The 18,728-nt window shown below is 33.3% G+C and overlaps 2 protein-coding genes across 2 annotated transcripts; one reads left to right on the plus strand and one right to left on the minus strand.

Moving 5' to 3' along the window:
• The first annotated feature begins 1,460 nt into the window (after positions 1-1,460).
• On the plus strand, positions 1,461-5,119 carry LOC142546318 (uncharacterized). Its single transcript, XM_075653978.1, has 2 exons — positions 1,461-2,613; positions 4,888-5,119. Exon 1 carries the CDS (start codon positions 1,954-1,956, stop codon positions 2,611-2,613), a length of 660 nt encoding a protein of 219 aa, XP_075510093.1. The 5' UTR covers positions 1,461-1,953; the 3' UTR covers positions 4,888-5,119.
• A 4,807-nt stretch (positions 5,120-9,926) lies between these two features.
• On the minus strand, positions 9,927-18,242 carry LOC142546328 (ubiquitin carboxyl-terminal hydrolase 6). Its single transcript, XM_075653990.1, has 18 exons — positions 18,103-18,242; positions 16,914-17,059; positions 16,705-16,740; positions 16,515-16,622; positions 15,808-15,908; positions 15,583-15,709; positions 14,675-14,734; positions 14,528-14,595; positions 14,238-14,288; positions 13,740-13,848; positions 11,993-12,081; positions 11,803-11,872; positions 11,558-11,638; positions 11,336-11,431; positions 11,175-11,223; positions 10,459-10,578; positions 10,305-10,379; positions 9,927-10,240 (listed from the first exon to the last, which is right to left on the minus strand). Exons 1-18 carry the CDS (start codon positions 18,110-18,112, stop codon positions 10,185-10,187), a joined length of 1,452 nt encoding a protein of 483 aa, XP_075510105.1. The 5' UTR covers positions 18,113-18,242; the 3' UTR covers positions 9,927-10,184.
• Positions 18,243-18,728: the final 486 nt, after the last annotated feature.

Consider the following 18,728-nt stretch of genomic DNA (forward strand, 5'->3'; position numbering starts at 1 on the left):
GGTCACCGACCGAATTAACTGATTTTAATTCGGTTCGATTTTCATCGGTTATAAAATTATTTCTGTCGGTTCGGTTATGACTAATTATATGGCTAATTCGGTTCGGTCGGTAACCGAACCGACCGAATGCTCACACATACTTGTACTCCTACAAGCCCATTAAACATATTTCTCACTATATTTAATTTAATATTTAATAAACTCAACTTTTGAGTTTAATAAATTAAATACTCAAATTTTATAAAATCAACTTCTTGAATTTATTCTCTCCAAATTTTATAAATTCATAAATTCAATTTCTCGAATTTATTAAATCATAAATTCAATTATTTGAATTTATTTTTTCTCAAAATTTAATTATCATAAATTTAACTCCTTGAATTTACTATATCATAATATAAATTCAACTTCTTGAATTTATTCTCTCAACTGAAACAAATGATCCAGTGCTTGTGTGACCCTCAGTGGTTCAGGGATACAACTAGTCGTGAGTTCATAACTCTTTGTGATTCATGACATAATCTTTTATTCGGGTTTACAATAATTTGCCTTATTCTATGTATCAACAATTGATCACGAGAATGTCAGAAATCATATTTCTGATTAAACCCATCGAATCATGGTAAAAGCGTCTAGTAGCATCGCCCCATTATTCTCTAGGTATCACTGTTCATGTCTGGAAGAACCAATCGGTTATGATTAACGTACAGTAAGGTCCATTCATCTCGTATCCCGATCGAATATGCAACCATTGATTCATCGAGGATTGCATAAGAATTTGATGACTCTGTGATATATATTTGATAATAAATAGTGGCGTCGCATGTACAAATTAGAGAACTCCTTCTCTAACGTACATCTCATACTTTGGACAGAGATTCCATGCACTATTATTTCATCAGATCACACAGGATATCTACACCCGTAGATGAGCGGTGAATTCCCGACTGCAATGCATTGGCTCCTACATGCGTCGCAACTGTACTCAATCTCGCCATCTGATGACCCTCCTGGAGTCGGTAAACGAGTCAAAGCCTAGCCCTATAATATAGAGCCTCAGTGTTGTCCCGGGTCGTAAGAACTAATGATATACAATTATAACAATAGATTTATCATCTCGATAAATGATAACCACTTGGAAAGTCCTAGGGAGGGCAGCTCGGTATAATCATCATATGACTACCTATCTGCATGTTTGGATATCTCTATGCCCTTATCAAGAAACGGCTGAATCGACCAAGAACGAATTTAGATTATACAATGTTTACAAATGAGTTTCAACATCGAATTATGATTCATTTGAATTAAAGTAAAATCAAAGTGTTTATCTATGTTGATCACATGAGTATACAGATAAAAAAATAACAATCATGAAATAATGAATTATATTAAAATAAAGATTACTTATTACAATCGAATCAATACATTCTCTAGCTAATAGTTGACTTACATGACATCTACTTTGACACAGTGTATGTATTATTATGATCCTGTTTGTCTCCTAGACCTTTGCTCCAGATTCCATGCCCCCGTTTCTTGAAAACCTTTTGATTGTCAGAAATTGTTTTTGGGAAATTGCATCTGAAAACTTAATTATGTTAGCCACTGAAAACTGGATCAATCATCTGCTTCCTCTGATTCAAAGAACTTAAGTGTAGTTTTCTCGATCTTCCTTCAACCCCACTTTTTGTCGTCTTCTGAGTTGCGTTTACATTGATTCTCGCCTTTTCTCCACTTCCCAACAAATCCATCTCCCACAAATTCCTCCAAAAGACTTCCATTTTTTTTGGTTTTTTCAGATCACTCTTCACCTGTTTCCCCTTCGTATTCAATCCCACGACTCGATTCTTTCAGCGTCAAGATCAAGCTAACAAAAAACCCACATCACAAAAACAATCTTTGATTGGAATAAAAAAGGAAGAAGGATCGAATCTTGATTCTCAGCCAAAAAGAATGCAAGACCCGTATCTGTATTCGCAGATCAAAGCACATGTGCAGCAACAGCCACAGTTCCCGGAGCAACAGCAATTGAAGTGCCCGAGGTGTGATTCACCAAACACAAAATTTTGCTACTACAACAACTACAATCTCTCTCAGCCTCGCCACTTCTGCAAGAGTTGCAAAAGGTACTGGACTAAAGGCGGCGCCTTGAGAAACATCCCTGTAGGCGGCGGTTCCCGGAAGAACGCCAAGCGGAGTTCCCCCTCCGCAAACAACCAGCAGAGCAAGCGCCCGGCAGCATCTTCCTCGCCCTCTAACGCTAGTGTCAACAACTCTGCGGCAGCTTCCGAGTTATTGCCGCTGAAGGGAGAAGACAGCTACGGGGGCCAATTCGGGAACTTAATGGATGTGAGTGGTAGTTTCAGCTCACTCCTGGGGTCAATCGGTGGGCAGTACGGCAATTTCCTCGACGGGATAGGTTCGCATGGTTCAAATTTGGCGTTGGGCGACGACCATTTCGTAGGCCCTCATCCCCAAGTTGTCATGGGGAGTGGCGGCAATAATGGCGATGGATTCTTGAACATGGAGGAGGGTGGTGAATCCGGCTGTTGGAGTGACGGAAATGGCTTGCCTGATCTTGCTATTTACACACCAGCCTCAAATTTTCACTAGGTAAGATCAAATAAACACTTCATTCAAGAAGAGAGGACAAATTGGCTCTGTCTTTTTTTCCTTGTTGCTCCCAATTTTCAAGAAAACTTATTGGATTGATCAACTCCATTAAATCTTGAATGAAATTAGTTGGGGTGGAGTGGATATATATTATATTATATTATATTATATTATTATATAAAATCATGAGTTCTTGGAGTCATTATATGTTGATGGTCCTCATTGATCATGAAGTTGTGCCTTCTCTGTTTTTTGTTGGGGTCTGTTTTTTGAGACATTGTATGAGTTCTAATGGTGGAGGTGATGTTTACAATTCGAGGCTTCTTGTTAAATTCATTGATGTTTAATTTGGAAGTATTGTATGTGTTCCACAATTGACTTGAGGAGGAGACTTGAGTGGCCTCCTCTTCGTGTTATCTTAGCAATCCCCAGTCCTTATTATATAATATATTTTTTTCATAATTAATTTTTATGTACATTTTTTTGGCTATACTAAAATTAAGGATTTGCATTCAAAAATAGAATTAGGGATTTTATTTTTTGGTTAATTGATTAACATAATTATTTAAGTGGGAGAGTTTTTTTTAAAAAAAAATTTAAAAATTTGTCCGTTTTTCATACCGATTTTTTGGGATTTTGATATGAGGCATAAAAATTCATATGACAACGTCTCACGAATAATTTTGTGTAGGGGTGGGTACGGTACGGTATATCGTACCGAACTACGGTACCGTATACCGTAACGAAAATATCGGTATGGAATTTTTCCATACCGATACCGATACCGAAAATTCGGTACGAATTTTCGGTATGAAAAAAATTCATACCGGTACCGTACCGACACCGAAAACTTTATCGGTATACCGAAAAAATTTCGGTATACCGACAATTTTTTCGGTATACCGAACTTAAATTTAAAAAATAATAATAAAAAAAAATTATTTTCGGTATTTCGGTATATACCGAAAAAAAAAAATTTCGTACTGATACCGATACCGAAAATTTCGGTACGGTATCATACCGTACCGAAATTTTCGGTATACCGATTTTTTCGGTAAGTTCGGTATTTTTTCGGTACGGTTTTTCGGTATTTCGGTATTTTTTCCCACCCCTAATTTTGTGATACGAATATTTTAATCGACTTGTCTCACGAAAAAATATTATTTTCACTATTGGTATGGAATTAGATCAATCCATGTCACAAAAATAGATTCACGAAATCGTCTCGACTTACTGTATATATACAATTCATCATCCATATCGTTATTATTATATGTGTATGTGAGAGTGTGTAGATTGTGCAGATAAAGAATGTAAAGATATAACAAGTACATAATTTGGGATATATAATCGAATGAACTAAAATCTGCTATTATTTCCTTTCAGAAATGACGTTTTGGGATATAGTAAAATTTTATTATAAAATCATATATAAGAACAAAAGTAGTATACATGTAAATAAGAACATACTTGATGTAAAAAAAACTTGCCAAATGATCATCTTTCACATGTAAATATATTATTCATAAATTTTTTTGAAAAAGTAAAGGCACGTTATGTTACCTATATAAAGATTGGGTTTGGATAGTCACCCCCCTCCACTGGCTTTTTCCTAAATTATTATATCTTTACTTTCTTATTAATTTTAATATGTGTGTGGAATAATGGGGTGGGAAGATACGAAGGATCACGAAATGTGTTTTTTTAGCATTATTTCTGCGTTCGAAAGGACAAGACATATTTGAACTTTTTCCCCTTGCTTGAATTATTTTATGCAAATATATATCTTTTCTTTCTGCATATGCTTCCCCCCTTGGAATGGTTTAGTGCTCTTCTGTGACATTCAATTTGTTTATTATATTTCTTATATTTTAGTGTTGGTCTTGTGGACTATCTTTGGCCACAAAACTCTTATCGAATCATTTTGTCGAATGTATCTTTAACCTCACTCGATCAATTAAAAAAAATTACTTTTATATAAAAATATTACACGTAGAGATCAGTTTGAATTGTATCACGATAAATAATATATGTAAGACTGTCTTATAAAAAATCTATTTTTTTTTTTGGCCTACACACTTGTTTAGGGGACTTGATATATATATATATATATATATATATATATATATTTCAAACTGATCTATACATTTAATATTTTTTATATAAAAATAATTTTTTTTATGGATTATAGAGGTTGATTTGTTTGTGGTAATGGGATGCATGTTTTATGTGGTCTGAATTATATCTTTTGTCAATTTCACGTATCGTGTGGAGCGACGAGGCCGGAAAATGGGAAGATCACTAGGGCAGTACTCCATATTTTTATTTTCTTCAGTCGTCAAGTGCTATGAAAACTTTTGAGATGCCCATCTCGCCGGAAAACCACTTGGTAGAAATGATTATGCGAGTGGCGGCAATAATTGATGACCACAAGGCTCTTGTCGTATCTAGTATGTCTCATGTATTTATATTCGTGAGAAGAGTCGACTTAGTCTATAATTGCAGTGAAAACATAGAAATAATATTTTTTATGAGTCGAAAATTCGTCTCATAAAATTGATTTGGAAAATTATCTCATAAGAGTTTTTATGATCTTATGCATGTTTGGTTATCCTTTTTTTCTCGTGTCCAAAATACAGCGGAGGTTTGAAAATTTTATTTTGACAATCAAAATATTTGAACACTCGTATGGTTTAGATAGAATAAACATGCATAGGATATTTAGTAATATATCTCCAGTGAACTTTCACTTGGCTTCAACTGCGCCGGTATAAGCGAACGTAGCTCTTGTCATAAATCTCTACGTACGTTCTTCAAGTCTCATTTCTTCAATCTCCCAATATGGCCCACAACTAGAAGATTTCTTCCTCTTTTAAATAGCACTAGAATATTTAGAAGAAGTTTTTGTTGAGATCAAAAATTCGAGAGGCTGCTCAAACCTTAAACTCTCTTTAGGGTGGCCGAATTCTTGGAGGAGAAGGGAAGAGAATTTTCGAAAAGTTGGATTGTTATAGAGGCTTGAGTTTGTGCCTCCTTGCCCTTTTATTATCAATGCATGACCTAATTTCCATAAATATAGGTTTAGGCTCCTTAATTAACATTAATGAGTTTGATTAATTAATTATACTAGTCCAACTAGTTTAATTAATTAATCAAAGTTTATTAAGAACTTTAATTATTTAGTATGTTGGACTTTTACTTATACAAGCCCATTAAACATACTTTCCATTATATTTTACTTAATATTTAATAAACTCAAATTTGAGTTTAATGAATTAAATTATCATATTTTATAAATTCAACTTCCTTGAAATTATTCTTTCCAAATTTTAAATATCATAAATTCATTTTCTTGAATTTACTATCACATAAATTCAACTCTTTGAATTTATTCTATCAAAATTTAATTATCATAAATTCAATTACTTGAATTTACTATATCATTATTTTATATAAATTCAACTCCTTTATTTATTCTCTCAACGGGAACAAAATGATTAAGTGCTTGTGTGATCCTTAATGGTTCAGGAATACAGCTAGCCGTGAGTTTACAACTCTTTGTAATTCATGATATTTTTCTTTATTCGGACTTACCCCAATTTGTCTCATTTCATGCACCAACATTTGGTCATGAGAATGTCAGAAATCATTTTCTAATTAAACTCATCGAATCATGGTAAGAGCCTCTAGTAGCATCGCCCAATGATTCTCTAGATATCACTGATAGTGCTTGCAAGAACCAGTCGGTTATGATGAACATACAGTACGGTCACTTCATTTCATATATCCCGATCGAATCTACAACCATTGATTCATCGAAGGTTGCATATTTTAGATTTGATAGCTATGTGCACAGCTAGAGAACTCTTTCTCTAATGTACATCCCACACTCTGGTCGAAGATTTCATGCACTATTATTTCGATAGATCACATAAGATATCCACACTCGTAGGTGATCGGTGAAATTTTCGACTACAATGTACCGGCTCTTATACCGCAATTGCACTCAACCTCACCACCTTGTGACTCTCGCGGAGTTGGTAAACGAGTCAAAGCACAATTTTAGTATGCAGAGCTTCAGTGTTGTCCAGAGTTGTAATGACTAATTATGTACAATCACAACCACAAACTTTTCCTCTCGGTGAATGATAACCACTTGGAAAGTTCGAGGAAGGGATTTTCGGTACAATCTTCGTATGATTACCCATCTGCATGATTGGACATCTCTATGTCCTTACCACGAAACATGGTACACAACATCACAGATGTTAGTCTCAACCTCAAGAGGCTTTTATCCTTATTTTTAAGCGGCCGAATCGACTAGGAACAAATTTAGAATATACATTGTTTACAAATGAGTTTCAAGATCGAATTACGATCATTCGTATTAAAGTATAATCAATGACTTTATCTATGTTGATTGCATGAGTATAAAGATAAAGTAAAATGAAATCATAAAAAAGTTAATTATATTAAAATAAATATTGTTTATTACACTTGAGTCAATAAATTCTCTAGCCAAACATTGGCTTGCAGGACATCAACTATAACAATGCAGAGTTCGTTCGTTTATGAACATACAAAGTTAGATTTAGAATTTCCTAAAAAGATAAAATGGAACAAATATGTAAAAGATAAGGTATGTATATGGAACAATACAAGCGCAAGAATCAGGGTTGGAGCTTGAACTTTTCGGTTGTCGCGGGTGGAGGACAGTTAATGTTTAAAAATAATAAGTCATTTAAATTTTAAATAAAAATATATTGTTTAACGTGCACTCATAAAAAATATTATAATAAATAATATTTGTCATATATTATGAGAATATCGGTCTAAAAAATAAGGTTAATCTACGTACTATAATGAAAGTTAAAATAATTTAAAACTACTGCGTCAAAATAAATTTTCTAAAAAAGCAGAAAGAACTATTGTACCAAAATTCACAAAAAAAGGATATATTCCATAATAATCAGTTTTGAAAAAACAAAAAATAAAATTGAGGAATGGTATAATATATATTTTTTTTAAAAAAAATAATCAAATATTAATGTGGGGAAAAGTTGAGTTAAAGTAAATGCTCGCAAAACACCACTCACTCAACATCACAAAGCAAACATGTCATTTGCACCATGCATAAAAGATGTACATGCACATCCTTGCAAACTGTTTTATTAAATTTTATATTTTATTTTTCGATCTAATTTTTTAGAATCGAGCTTAAACAGCGACCTATTTCATTTTATTTTATTTAGTATTTCAACTCTCAATATTTATACAGTTTATTTATATAAAGATTTCACTTTGATTGTTCTCTTAATATAGGTAATTATTATTCTTAATGATGTTTCTCTCAGTAATTACACCATCTTGCAATCTGGCAAAAACTTGTGTTTGACGGTCTTACAAGTCGTATTTTGTAAGAGAGATATCTTATTTGGGTAATCCATGAAAAATATTATTTTTATGCTAAGAATATTACTTTTTATTGTGAATATCGGTAGGGTTGACCCATTTCACATTCAAAGATTCGTGAGACCGTCTCTTTGCATTCCATAGTATTGAATATGTGATATTAATTCTATAATATTAATGATAATGCCAAACATTTATCGTTTTACTAAAAAATTAAAATTAATGATACATATACAATTCACACTTTTTTAAGTTATAACTATCTCAAATGTTATATTTCGATTGCACATTTTTTTAAATCTAATAGGCTGCAAGTTGTTGGTAAATTGTAATATAGATACCACTTTCAAAATTACGGGAAATGATATGTTCCACCGAGTGTATCACAACTAACGAAACCTCGCATATTTTGCGAAATTTCCATATCAATCCAAAGATTTTGAGAATTTCACTAGGTAGTAAATTTAGCATTTGTCCAAAGAGAAAGGATCTATCATCTTTTCAATCCAATTAAGAAGTCAATTAATAAAATTTCGAATCAAATCATATCAGAATATTTTCGACTTGAAGTTCGATTAAAAAAATATATGTGTAGCAATCGATCAAAGCTGATTTGTTCTGTGTTTGTTGCATGGACTGATGGCCCACGGCCCATTATGACCCCTTGAATGGACCATTTTGAAACTTACATCTCCATACTCAAACCATCACATGTGTGGGCCTTTTTTATTATGATATTTTGTTCGTGATTAAAAAAAATAGTTTTAAACGAATTTCATGAAGAAAATATGCCTAGTGTTTTTATAGGGTAGCAATCCGTTAAAACCAAAATATATATATAATAATAATAATAATAATAATAATAATCTTTATATGAAATTAACGATATTTTTAACTCGGAAAAAAAAATTAACGATCTTTCAAAACCTTGGTTTTAAAAATTGAGCGTAAAACCCTGTAAATGGGACAATTGTGCCTGATTTTTAAAAGACAAAACTTGTGTGAGACGATCTCACTGGTCGTATTTTGTGATACAGATATCTTATTTGGGTAATCTATGAAAAAATATTAATTTTTATGCTAATAGTATTACTTTTTATTGTGAATATCGGCAAGGTTTACCCGTCTCACAGATAAAGATTCGTGAGACCGTCTCACAAAAGACAACTACTCTTTTTAGAAACACAGCTCTGTGAAAACAAAAATTAGTTTAATTTTTTTCGATATTTTACATGAGTGATAATTGCAAATTGTCTGATTTTATACAATAATACTATTTTTTTAATCAAAATTTTCAAGTTGCTAATGGTTGGTAGTCCCCACAATCTCAAGGGCACCTAAATTGAATGAGATTGGGCCCATTTGGTTTTGGCCAACAAACATCTTATATATATATATATATATATATATCCAAATCCAATTATATAAATTAATGCAACCAATGTTGGGGGACAAAATTCTGTCCCATTTCAATCGGATTGTTTTATTCTCGGTAAAAGTAAAACCAAGCACGCCCTCATTTTATATTTCATGTTCTACCTATAAATATTACGGACAGAAAAATGTGATCCATCTCATTAAAATAAAAATTGTTTATTCATAATAAATATCATATATTAAAATAAAAGAAATACAGTTAATATATTTGTTTCATTTTCTAACTATATAAATTTCTTTTTTTTAAAATAATTAAATATAAAAATTTGAATGAAACTCCACATTATTCGCTAATAATTTTTAATAACAGACAATCATTTCTTTGTCAAAAGTACTTCTAAATTTCCTTTCCAGAAGATATAATTTTAATCTAAATTAAGTACAATGAGTATTCCGCTCATTTTGCGACAGATTAATCATCAATATCTGTATATCCAATAATTAATTAGAAAACAAAAGATATGTTGATTTGGAACAACAATGTATAATAAAAGTCATTAATCCACTGTTATTCTAAAGTATACATTGGAAAGGAGAGGATATTATCGGTGGACTCTGTGAAAAGATCGACCTCTAATATCTAAACAAACAGTTGTTGAATATAGAAACCACGCCAATAGAGTTGAATAAACATGAATATCACCATGGTGGACAACAGACTTTTAATAAATAAAAAAAGTTGCCAACAAATCAATGATCTGACATAAACTTGTAAAGAAACATTACAAGGAAACGCAGCGAGCCTTGTACATGCAAATGTAGGCCATGTGCCAATCACCTGAAACAAGAAAAGCGTCGTTTTATTAGGAGTAAAGATAAAGATATTTTAGCTGAGTTTGTACCTCCTCCAGAAAGTCTAATGATGTCCTCCTCCCGTTGTGGGATCGGATTATCGTCGTCGAATTGGATCCATTTCCCTGCGGTTATACAGCTGTTAGCTACTGGAAACAAATTGGAGAATACGAGTTTAAATGATGGTATTTTCAAGAGACCAACCATTTTCTTGCTTAACCCAAGCAACATAGTGCCCTGAATCAGCACTTCTACCCTTGTGTGTGAGCACAGCAACTAAATCATATATTCCAGTCAGGTGATGCTCTTTCTCCAGAGTTGTACCTGAAATAATGAGGACGAACAAACTCTGTAGGCTAGACATAGTTTAATCAATCTTCCACAAACGAGTTCTCGCATGGCACCCACAAAGTTTTCACCAACACGACACTCAGACATTCCATTTTCTCCCTTCAAATAAAATGTCCAGGGTCTCAAGGAGGTTTTGACTACTGAATTGTAGAATAGTACAAGGATATGCTCGGACTCGAATTTCTGGCCACCCTTTTCCATTTCCGATGATGAAGCCGAATATCAGATTCTCGTTCCCATCATAAAATATTTTTACTCCTTTTACGTCTCCCAAATATAATCAGTACTTTTAATTTAACTTTCTAAAATTACTCTCTGATTATATTATATTTTAATTAAAAATATACATATTTGCAATTTAAAAGAACTCCACATAACATTAAACAATCATTTATCGCTGATATTATGTCAATAACTCAAAAATCTGATTCCCATGACAAAAAATTTACAGTAGATTATTTTCTCATGAAAATAATGTCAAGACATATATTCAATTTCCCAATATATTTTTCAAAAATATTTTCTAGAAACCAAATCCAAACAGAGCCCAAGCATAAAAAGATGGTTACCTTGTTCCAGTGCAGATTTAGACGACTCTTCTCCTACATTTAATTGTTCCTGCAGGAGCCAATGTGAGCTTAACCTAAATTTGAAAAACAGAAATGCACAGGACAGCACTATTCCTCTCCATACAGGTATTATATCGCCTCTAAATTGGTAGATCACCTACCTCAGCATCAGTCATTTTGATATCTTTGTTCGTTGAAGTCGAGCTACTACCACTAGTTTTCAGACCAAGCTTCTTGCCTTCCTCATCTCTTAAGACCTAATGGTTCGATGATTGAAATGAGCACAAAAAACCAACGGACAAAAACAAAGGCTCTATTGAAAATGACCCAAGATAAAAAAGGGCAATCAGACTTCAATCTAGCTAGTGCAATCAAGTTTATACCCTGCGAGGAACTTCCAATCTCTTGCGAAGATCATCTGAACAAAAATCATGTACATCTAACTCCAATGGGTAGTCCACTTTCTGCAAAACAATAAAAATTATGTGAAATAAAGGAAAAAGGGAACCGTGCTATCAATAATTATGCTGCCAAAATTTTAAAGAAACCGAGGAAGACTTCAACTGCCATCATCACATCACCTCATAAGCACCTTTAATTCACAAAGTTGAAAAGAAAAACAGTTTACCCGCAGAATTTTTGCCTTCTGGTTTGTTTCTCTTTTCCAGAAAAATCGCACAAATTGGACAGTTAAGTATCTGTTGCAAGGCAACAAAGATTAGCCAACTACCAAGTTCATAAATATTTTAAAAAACGAAAGATTCTCACAAAACCTCGACTTGCACCAAGAAGCACAAAGAAATATAAGTTCATCATACCTTGGCAAGTCATTTATGCGTGAATCTTTGGTGTAAACAGCACTGCGTCCCAAAGAAGGAGAAGCCTTCTCCAACTCGGATTTCAGACCCTAAATATATAAACCGGCAAAAACACATGTTATCCACGGCATCCTCCACAAGGAGAAGGGTGGCATCTGTCAAGTAATTTGATAATAAAGAAATGCTTTGTATATTTCAATTTCATTATTAAAGTCTATAATTGTTGAATTGATCACACATCAGAACTAAACAGGGCTAGAAGTGCCGAGGAAAGTTTCAGACCGAGTACTAAATGGTTACTAATTAAACTCGGTATAAAAATTAAACAGGATTGTCTATTTCACTTGTAGAACACAATTCGTGAGGTAATAGTACTCCGATGTCTATTTCACTTGTAGAACACAATTCGTGAGGTAATAGTACTCCGATAACTCTTAACAATATGACACCTGCATCACACTCAGACAACCCCGAGAAGTAAGCCAACATTTTCCCACTGTCTTGCCAGTTTTCTGAGGACCTGTTTGAAGTTGCAGAATAGGGTGGACTTATAGTTTATATCTGGGTATTTGGGTTGGTATTTTCGGCCCAAATATCAGGCTCATGCTGATAAAGGATCCAGCAACGCTCACCATCACACACATATCTGAAGGAAATTTACATTTGTGTCCTTGCTTTCCCCTTTTATACAGTTGACCTAACAAAAATCTTGTCAAAAAATTTCAGCTTCCCTCCACCTCTAAATTTTTGGGAACAACTAAAAGCTTCGCTATAAACGTAACCCTTGAACTCGAAGAAAAGGATTCAACGATCTCTGTGAATTTGAAAGGTAAGTTTATTTTTGCTATTCAGAATTATTTGAATAATTAGACATTTATGTCCTTTAATGTAAATAATCTAACCAATATGCATTTCATTCTCTCAGCTTTGGTCTCTAGGAGCTGCAGTTCTAAGCCAACAGACGGTGGAATTAATTATTCTAACTTTTACTCTTATTATTTGCAACCTTTGCATATATGTGTGTGTGTGTGTGCGCGTGTGTTTATTTTTGCTATTCAGAATTATTTGAATAATTAGACATTTATGTCCTTTAATGTAAATAATCTAACTACTATGCATTTCATTCTCTTAGCTTTGGTCTCTAGGTGCTGCAGTTCTAAGCCAACAGACGGTGGAATTAATTATTCTAACTTTTACTCTTATTAATGTTAAGATTTTTTGTTGGTGTATTTTACTTACCATTAATATGTGTTTAGAATCCTAATAATGCCTCTGCAAAATGGAGAAGTTAATTTACGTCTGATTTTAGTTGGCACTCTGATCAATTTTTCCTTCGCTGCCCAATGAAGACGATAAACAAGCCAAAAAGTTCTATATTTTTTTATGTGAAGGGTATTTAGGACATTTTCTATTGATGGACAATATAATTCAAACTTTTAAAATAAAAACAAACACATTATTATTTATCATCTTCTTTTTTTTATATATTGATTCTTGTTAAATTATCGTGCCACTTACTTATCATTAATTTATCATATCATTCACTTCAAACGGTACCTTGGATGTCTGTTGACTATCATGAGTCAAGGTGTGTTAGGGCGACAAGCTTCGGCTTAAAAAAGGCATTTCAAATTTATTTTGAGATCAATCTCTTATCAAAGGGAAACCATAGTAAGAACCGTCTCATCAATGGTAGGAGACATGTGATACAAAATATATTTTACAAGAGCACCAAAGTCAAACTCACATGTTTTAAGCCCTCGTGAAGATGGTTCACCTCATGTGAAATATGGCATTTTAGTGAATATACCGACTCTGACTCGGCACTTTCTTCGCCACTTTCTGCACAGTGGACCCTAGAACAAATCATCGATGAAAAAGAGAAGAAAAAAATTATTGTTCAAGAATTTATGCACAAAATACAATTCACCCTTATTGTTAAATGGGAGTAAGAATTCCAGGCTTTATCATAGCAAAGAGCTAAAAAAAGCAACAGATTAAATGACTTAAAATAGTGCCTTTAAAACATAACTGAATGATTTTGCCTTATGATCCTATGATTTCCAATTTCCCAAAATTTACTACATACCTCTGCAGCTCGTGTAAAATGTCATACTCTCACATTGCCAGCAGTAATAAATTTACATATAATTTCATAACAGTTCTAAGACAGTAATAGTATTGTCATGTTGTTCTTGAAGTCACTGTTGGAGAACAGTACAAGAAACACAGAATGGCAGCGTACCTGCTAACAAGGTCAATACCAAAAAGTCTCTTCACAGCATCAGCGCCTTCACTACAATACGATTTGATAGATTAGGTTGACATTCATACTCCAGTCATGTGACATTATAAAAAGTCAAAAGAAAATATCAAAATTCATAATCAATAAGGAACTCTCTGAAGAAAGGTACAGAAAAAGAGGAACATAAAGAAACCTTGCAACCTAAGCCTGCTCTAAAAAACATATAAGAAATTTTCAACACCGGACATATACAGCATTATTGTCTAACTTTGACAATACAAGCACACTACCTGGAACTAGTTGATTTGAGAGACAGAGAAAGAGAGTACAAGAGCTGTGTCCAGCACTCTTCAGCATCCTAGGAATTTAAGAAACAAACTCATCATGACAAAAATATTAGGAACAACTCCAAATAATGATCAGTGGTATATGCATACCTGCTGCATATAAAGTCCATTTTGAACCTGGGCAAATTGAGGGTATTTCTTCCGCAATTCCTGGAAAATTTTACATAGGATCAGAAGATCATTTGTATAGACTTAATTCATACGATTATCAAGCAACAATTCCCAAAACACCACAAAAACACAGTTCGAGCATAAAGGAAGTTGAACAGATATTGTTAAGCGGTATTATTTTTGTACTTAGGAAACTATATATTTTGAGCAAATCATTGGGTATTTATTCCAAATTTATTGGGCTGTTTGTTTTGTTTCTCTTTGGTAGTTCTGGATCACATTTAGGATGGTTTCCTTATTTTACATTCCTTTCTTTTGTACTAGTGATCTTCGGCACACATGCATATTAAATTTTAATATAAAGTATAATTTATGAAAAATAGATTTTTATATAAAGTAAAATCATGTTGGTGTGATTTCTTACTTTATCTAAATTTTGGTTTGTTTTGTCGGCCGACAAAGTCAATACTGCAACGTTATATTGTTTCAAAGTCAATACTGCAACTTTATCTTGTTTCAATTCTTGTCAAAAGAGTGGTAAATGATTAAACAGCTTATACTGGATCCAAATATAGTTAAAATGAACTTTTATTTTATTTATTTTAACCGTAAATCAAAGCAAGAGTATTCAACATTTATCCGTCATAAGCTCCGAAGCAAGAGGATTCAACATTTGAAAAACCTAAGGTGCATTAACCTCACAGAAATTATACTTGCAAATTGGCCAAACCCAATGAGAAAATTAAAACATAAATATAAAATAGCAGGCAATAGCTTCACTCCAAAACTTTATGCCTACATTCCATAAGCTATTCCCATATATGAAGAAAATGAAGAAAGATTTGGCCTGCATTGATCATCTCCCAAAAATTAAAAAGAATGCATACCGTTAAAAATCGCATTGGTGCCACCGGCTTGACATTTTTATCAAGCTCATTAAATAATTCTCGAGTAGCAACAGTCAGTTGATGAGTGGAGAGATCAATTTCATTGCTTCTTACCGAAGGAAGATACCTAGAAAACATCAGTCACCAATAAGAAACCTCTCGTGGAGTCTATAAAAACACGATAAAATTGTATGATAATTTTATTCATTGCAGAGAAAATCTTACTTAGTCAGAGCAGATTTCAACTCTGGAACAAAATGTAAACATTGTATTGTGGAGTTCATATAACAAGTGTTCCCCAGATTGACTAAACCGGCAGAATGGCCCTAAATAGAAATATCAGAATATCAACATCAAAAAACTCCTTAGAACTAAGAAAACGGCAGGACAAAGTCCAAAACTTACTGACAACTTGACCAAGAAAAGCATGCATAAGTAATTATAGAAGATTGTGAAAACACGTATGAAGGCCTGAAATTGTCTTTCACTGACAAATGCTTCACTTCTTCAAAATATTTACTGATTGAAAATTTCTAAAATTTTAAAATATTCAGATGAATTCGTATAAAAACCAAGTTTCAAAGTACTTGAAAAACTCCACGTAGATACAGACATTTAAAGGGGAGCAGGAATAAGGTTGGTAAAAAGCACTTCAAAATACATATTGTGTTCTGGCAATGGCAAGATTAAAGAGCTCAATATTGGATAATAACCAGAAGTTCGATTGGTAATATATACTTTTTATGGCTTCACTGTGTTATATCATGGAATATAAGAAACATAAAAAAAATTAAAAAAACAGATATCTAAATTAACTTTTGTAAATGGAGTTGAAAAATCTGTGTGCGCACATATGTGTGTGATCCTCAAAATAGATTATTCTCGTCCCATTTTCTTTTCCCTTAAGGCCGCATGCAATGTGAAGAACTAACCACTGTAACCACTAGTTCTTCTTCAGGCATGTCTTCTGCAAACACAGGGCCTTTTTCAGGGGCCTTTACGACCTCATCTGCAGTTCCCATCATCATTAATTTCTGACCCTGACTCATTGGAGGATAACAAAATAAGTCAATTCTACAGAAGCTAAAAAGGGTTCTCATCCAGAGAAAATCTATTGTTTACCTCTTTTACTCCTACTTTTGCCCAATCTGCATCATCCTTTGTCAAGAAAAAGATTTCAGGATTTCCGATAAGATTTTAAATTAATTGCACGGATGCAAAAACTTACAGAAAGTGTGCAAAATAGAGTAAAGCGGGTACTCTGAGTGGAGAAAAAAGACATCTATTTTTTGACAATAGCATTTACTCACGAAATAGAATTGCTTCCATACCTTTAATAAGCCGCCTTTTACCATAATCTTTTGTCTTTCAGGTGGTACTCCAGTTAAGTCATACAGCTGGCACTTGAAAAGATAAGGGGGCTGGCTAGTGTCTATTTCAACCTTGGGAAATAGCTCTTTTTGCCATTTTACACTTACTGCAAACAGAACCAGCCAAAATCTGTTTTAGTATGCATGTTCTGAAAGTTGCTCTAATAATCTTCAAAAAGAAGAACGAATAAAAAATGGATGCCATATCAAGAGTTGGATACACATTCCCCCTGAATACAAAGTGTCTGGCCCCACGGTTTGAAAGAACCTAATGTCCTCATTAAAACATAACAAATAATACCTCGTATAGTTGGGAGAATCCCCTCGACAAGTAAATTATCACATTTAAGCCACGAGAATTCCTAACGTTATGAGAGACAAAATAAAGACCCTCAATAAGCAACTTTTCATATTTGAGACAAGATGTCTCTGAATAGCTCCACCACATAATCACCTTTGGACATTTTGCTACATTAACTTACCCTTTGTCCCCTCGTCCTGCCATATTCGCTTAGAACTTATGGAATGGAACTAGGTCACCTGTCACATGTCCCTCTATCATCACTGTCACATCATGTAATTACATCCAACACCATCAGGAAAGATCAAAACCACTCAGAATGTTACCCGCAGCTTCAGCCTCCAATCTGAAATTCAATAACTTTACCATTTCTATTTCATCTGATAAAAGGTCGGTGATGGTTAGATTATCTACCAACAAAAAACTCGCAATTTTGGCCGAACGTTTGTGCTGAGCAATGTTTAGAGAAACAACTCATCCCTTCCTCCACGCCAATAAAAAAAATAGAAAATGAAAAGAAAAGAGGTCTGAAAACAAAGACTTACTTCTTTCTCCCTCGAACCATTTGCTAATAACATACCCAAGCTAGCGACAACTACTTAACTCGTGCATAAGAACTCAATAAAACCCATAAAATCCCTAATCTTCTGCCCGCAAATACCCAAACACAAGAACCACTCCCATGTGCACTCCTAATCTCGCTCAAATCGAACTCAATTATATCATAAAAATCACAACTTCAAAACGCGGTCACGGATATCACTGAGAAGAAACAATTAAATGCGGGAAATCGAATTTCCACTTAACTTGTTGGAAAAAAGAAGGAGAGAGGGGATTAAAAAATCGAACCTGTCAACATGGTTTCGAGATTCGGAACAGAAATTGTGGAGAATTCGCCTTAGTTCTATCGTCCGTCTTTGCTTTGCTTGGAGGAAGGGCAAAATTTCAGAATATAACACACACACACACACACACACACACATATATAATATATATATGATATATATATAGGATTTACGAACACAAATTAAAATACCAAAAGAAATATTATTTTACAAGGTATCTTTCTCAACTTCGACCATAAAAACACAATAGAGAGATATATAAAAGGGTAATTGGATATTAAATATAAGATTCAAATACATAAGATAATCATAGCATAAATTTATTTCTGAAATTACTTAAATACGAGTTAAAAATAGAATAATATTAAAGATATAACAAATTTTTAGTACATTTGTGAGATTTTGTACTAAATTATGAGATTTAGATAAATTGAATTTTTTATATGATAAGAATAAATTTGTTTGAGGAAAAAAAGGCAAGAAAAAAAATGGGGATAAGAAAGGATTCGAACCTAGGTTTTAGAATTGAGAAAAAACCCTTATATAGGTACATTTCATTTTAATTTATTTGACGGATCATTTAGATGCATGTTAATTAATTTAGATGCATGTTTTTTTGCGATTTGTGAC

The sequence above is a fragment of the Primulina tabacum genome, chromosome 1, assembly GCF_025594145.1.
Source record: "Primulina tabacum isolate GXHZ01 chromosome 1, ASM2559414v2, whole genome shotgun sequence".
NCBI classification, from domain to species: Eukaryota; Viridiplantae; Streptophyta; class Magnoliopsida; order Lamiales; family Gesneriaceae; genus Primulina; species Primulina tabacum.

Bases quoted from the DNA above. Each gene is read 5' to 3' on its own strand.
- LOC142546318 (XM_075653978.1), top strand. From the start codon at position 1,954: ATGCAAGACCCGTATCTGTATTCGCAGATCAAAGCACATGTGCAGCAA.
- LOC142546328 (XM_075653990.1), bottom strand. The intron at 14,596-14,674 runs GTATGCATATAC...TTAAATTCCTAG, and splicing joins ATGGACTTTATATGCAGCAG to GATGCTGAAGAGTGCTGGAC. The intron at 10,380-10,458 runs GTTGGTCTCTTG...GTATAACCGCAG, and splicing joins TTGGGTTAAGCAAGAAAATG to GGAAATGGATCCAATTCGAC.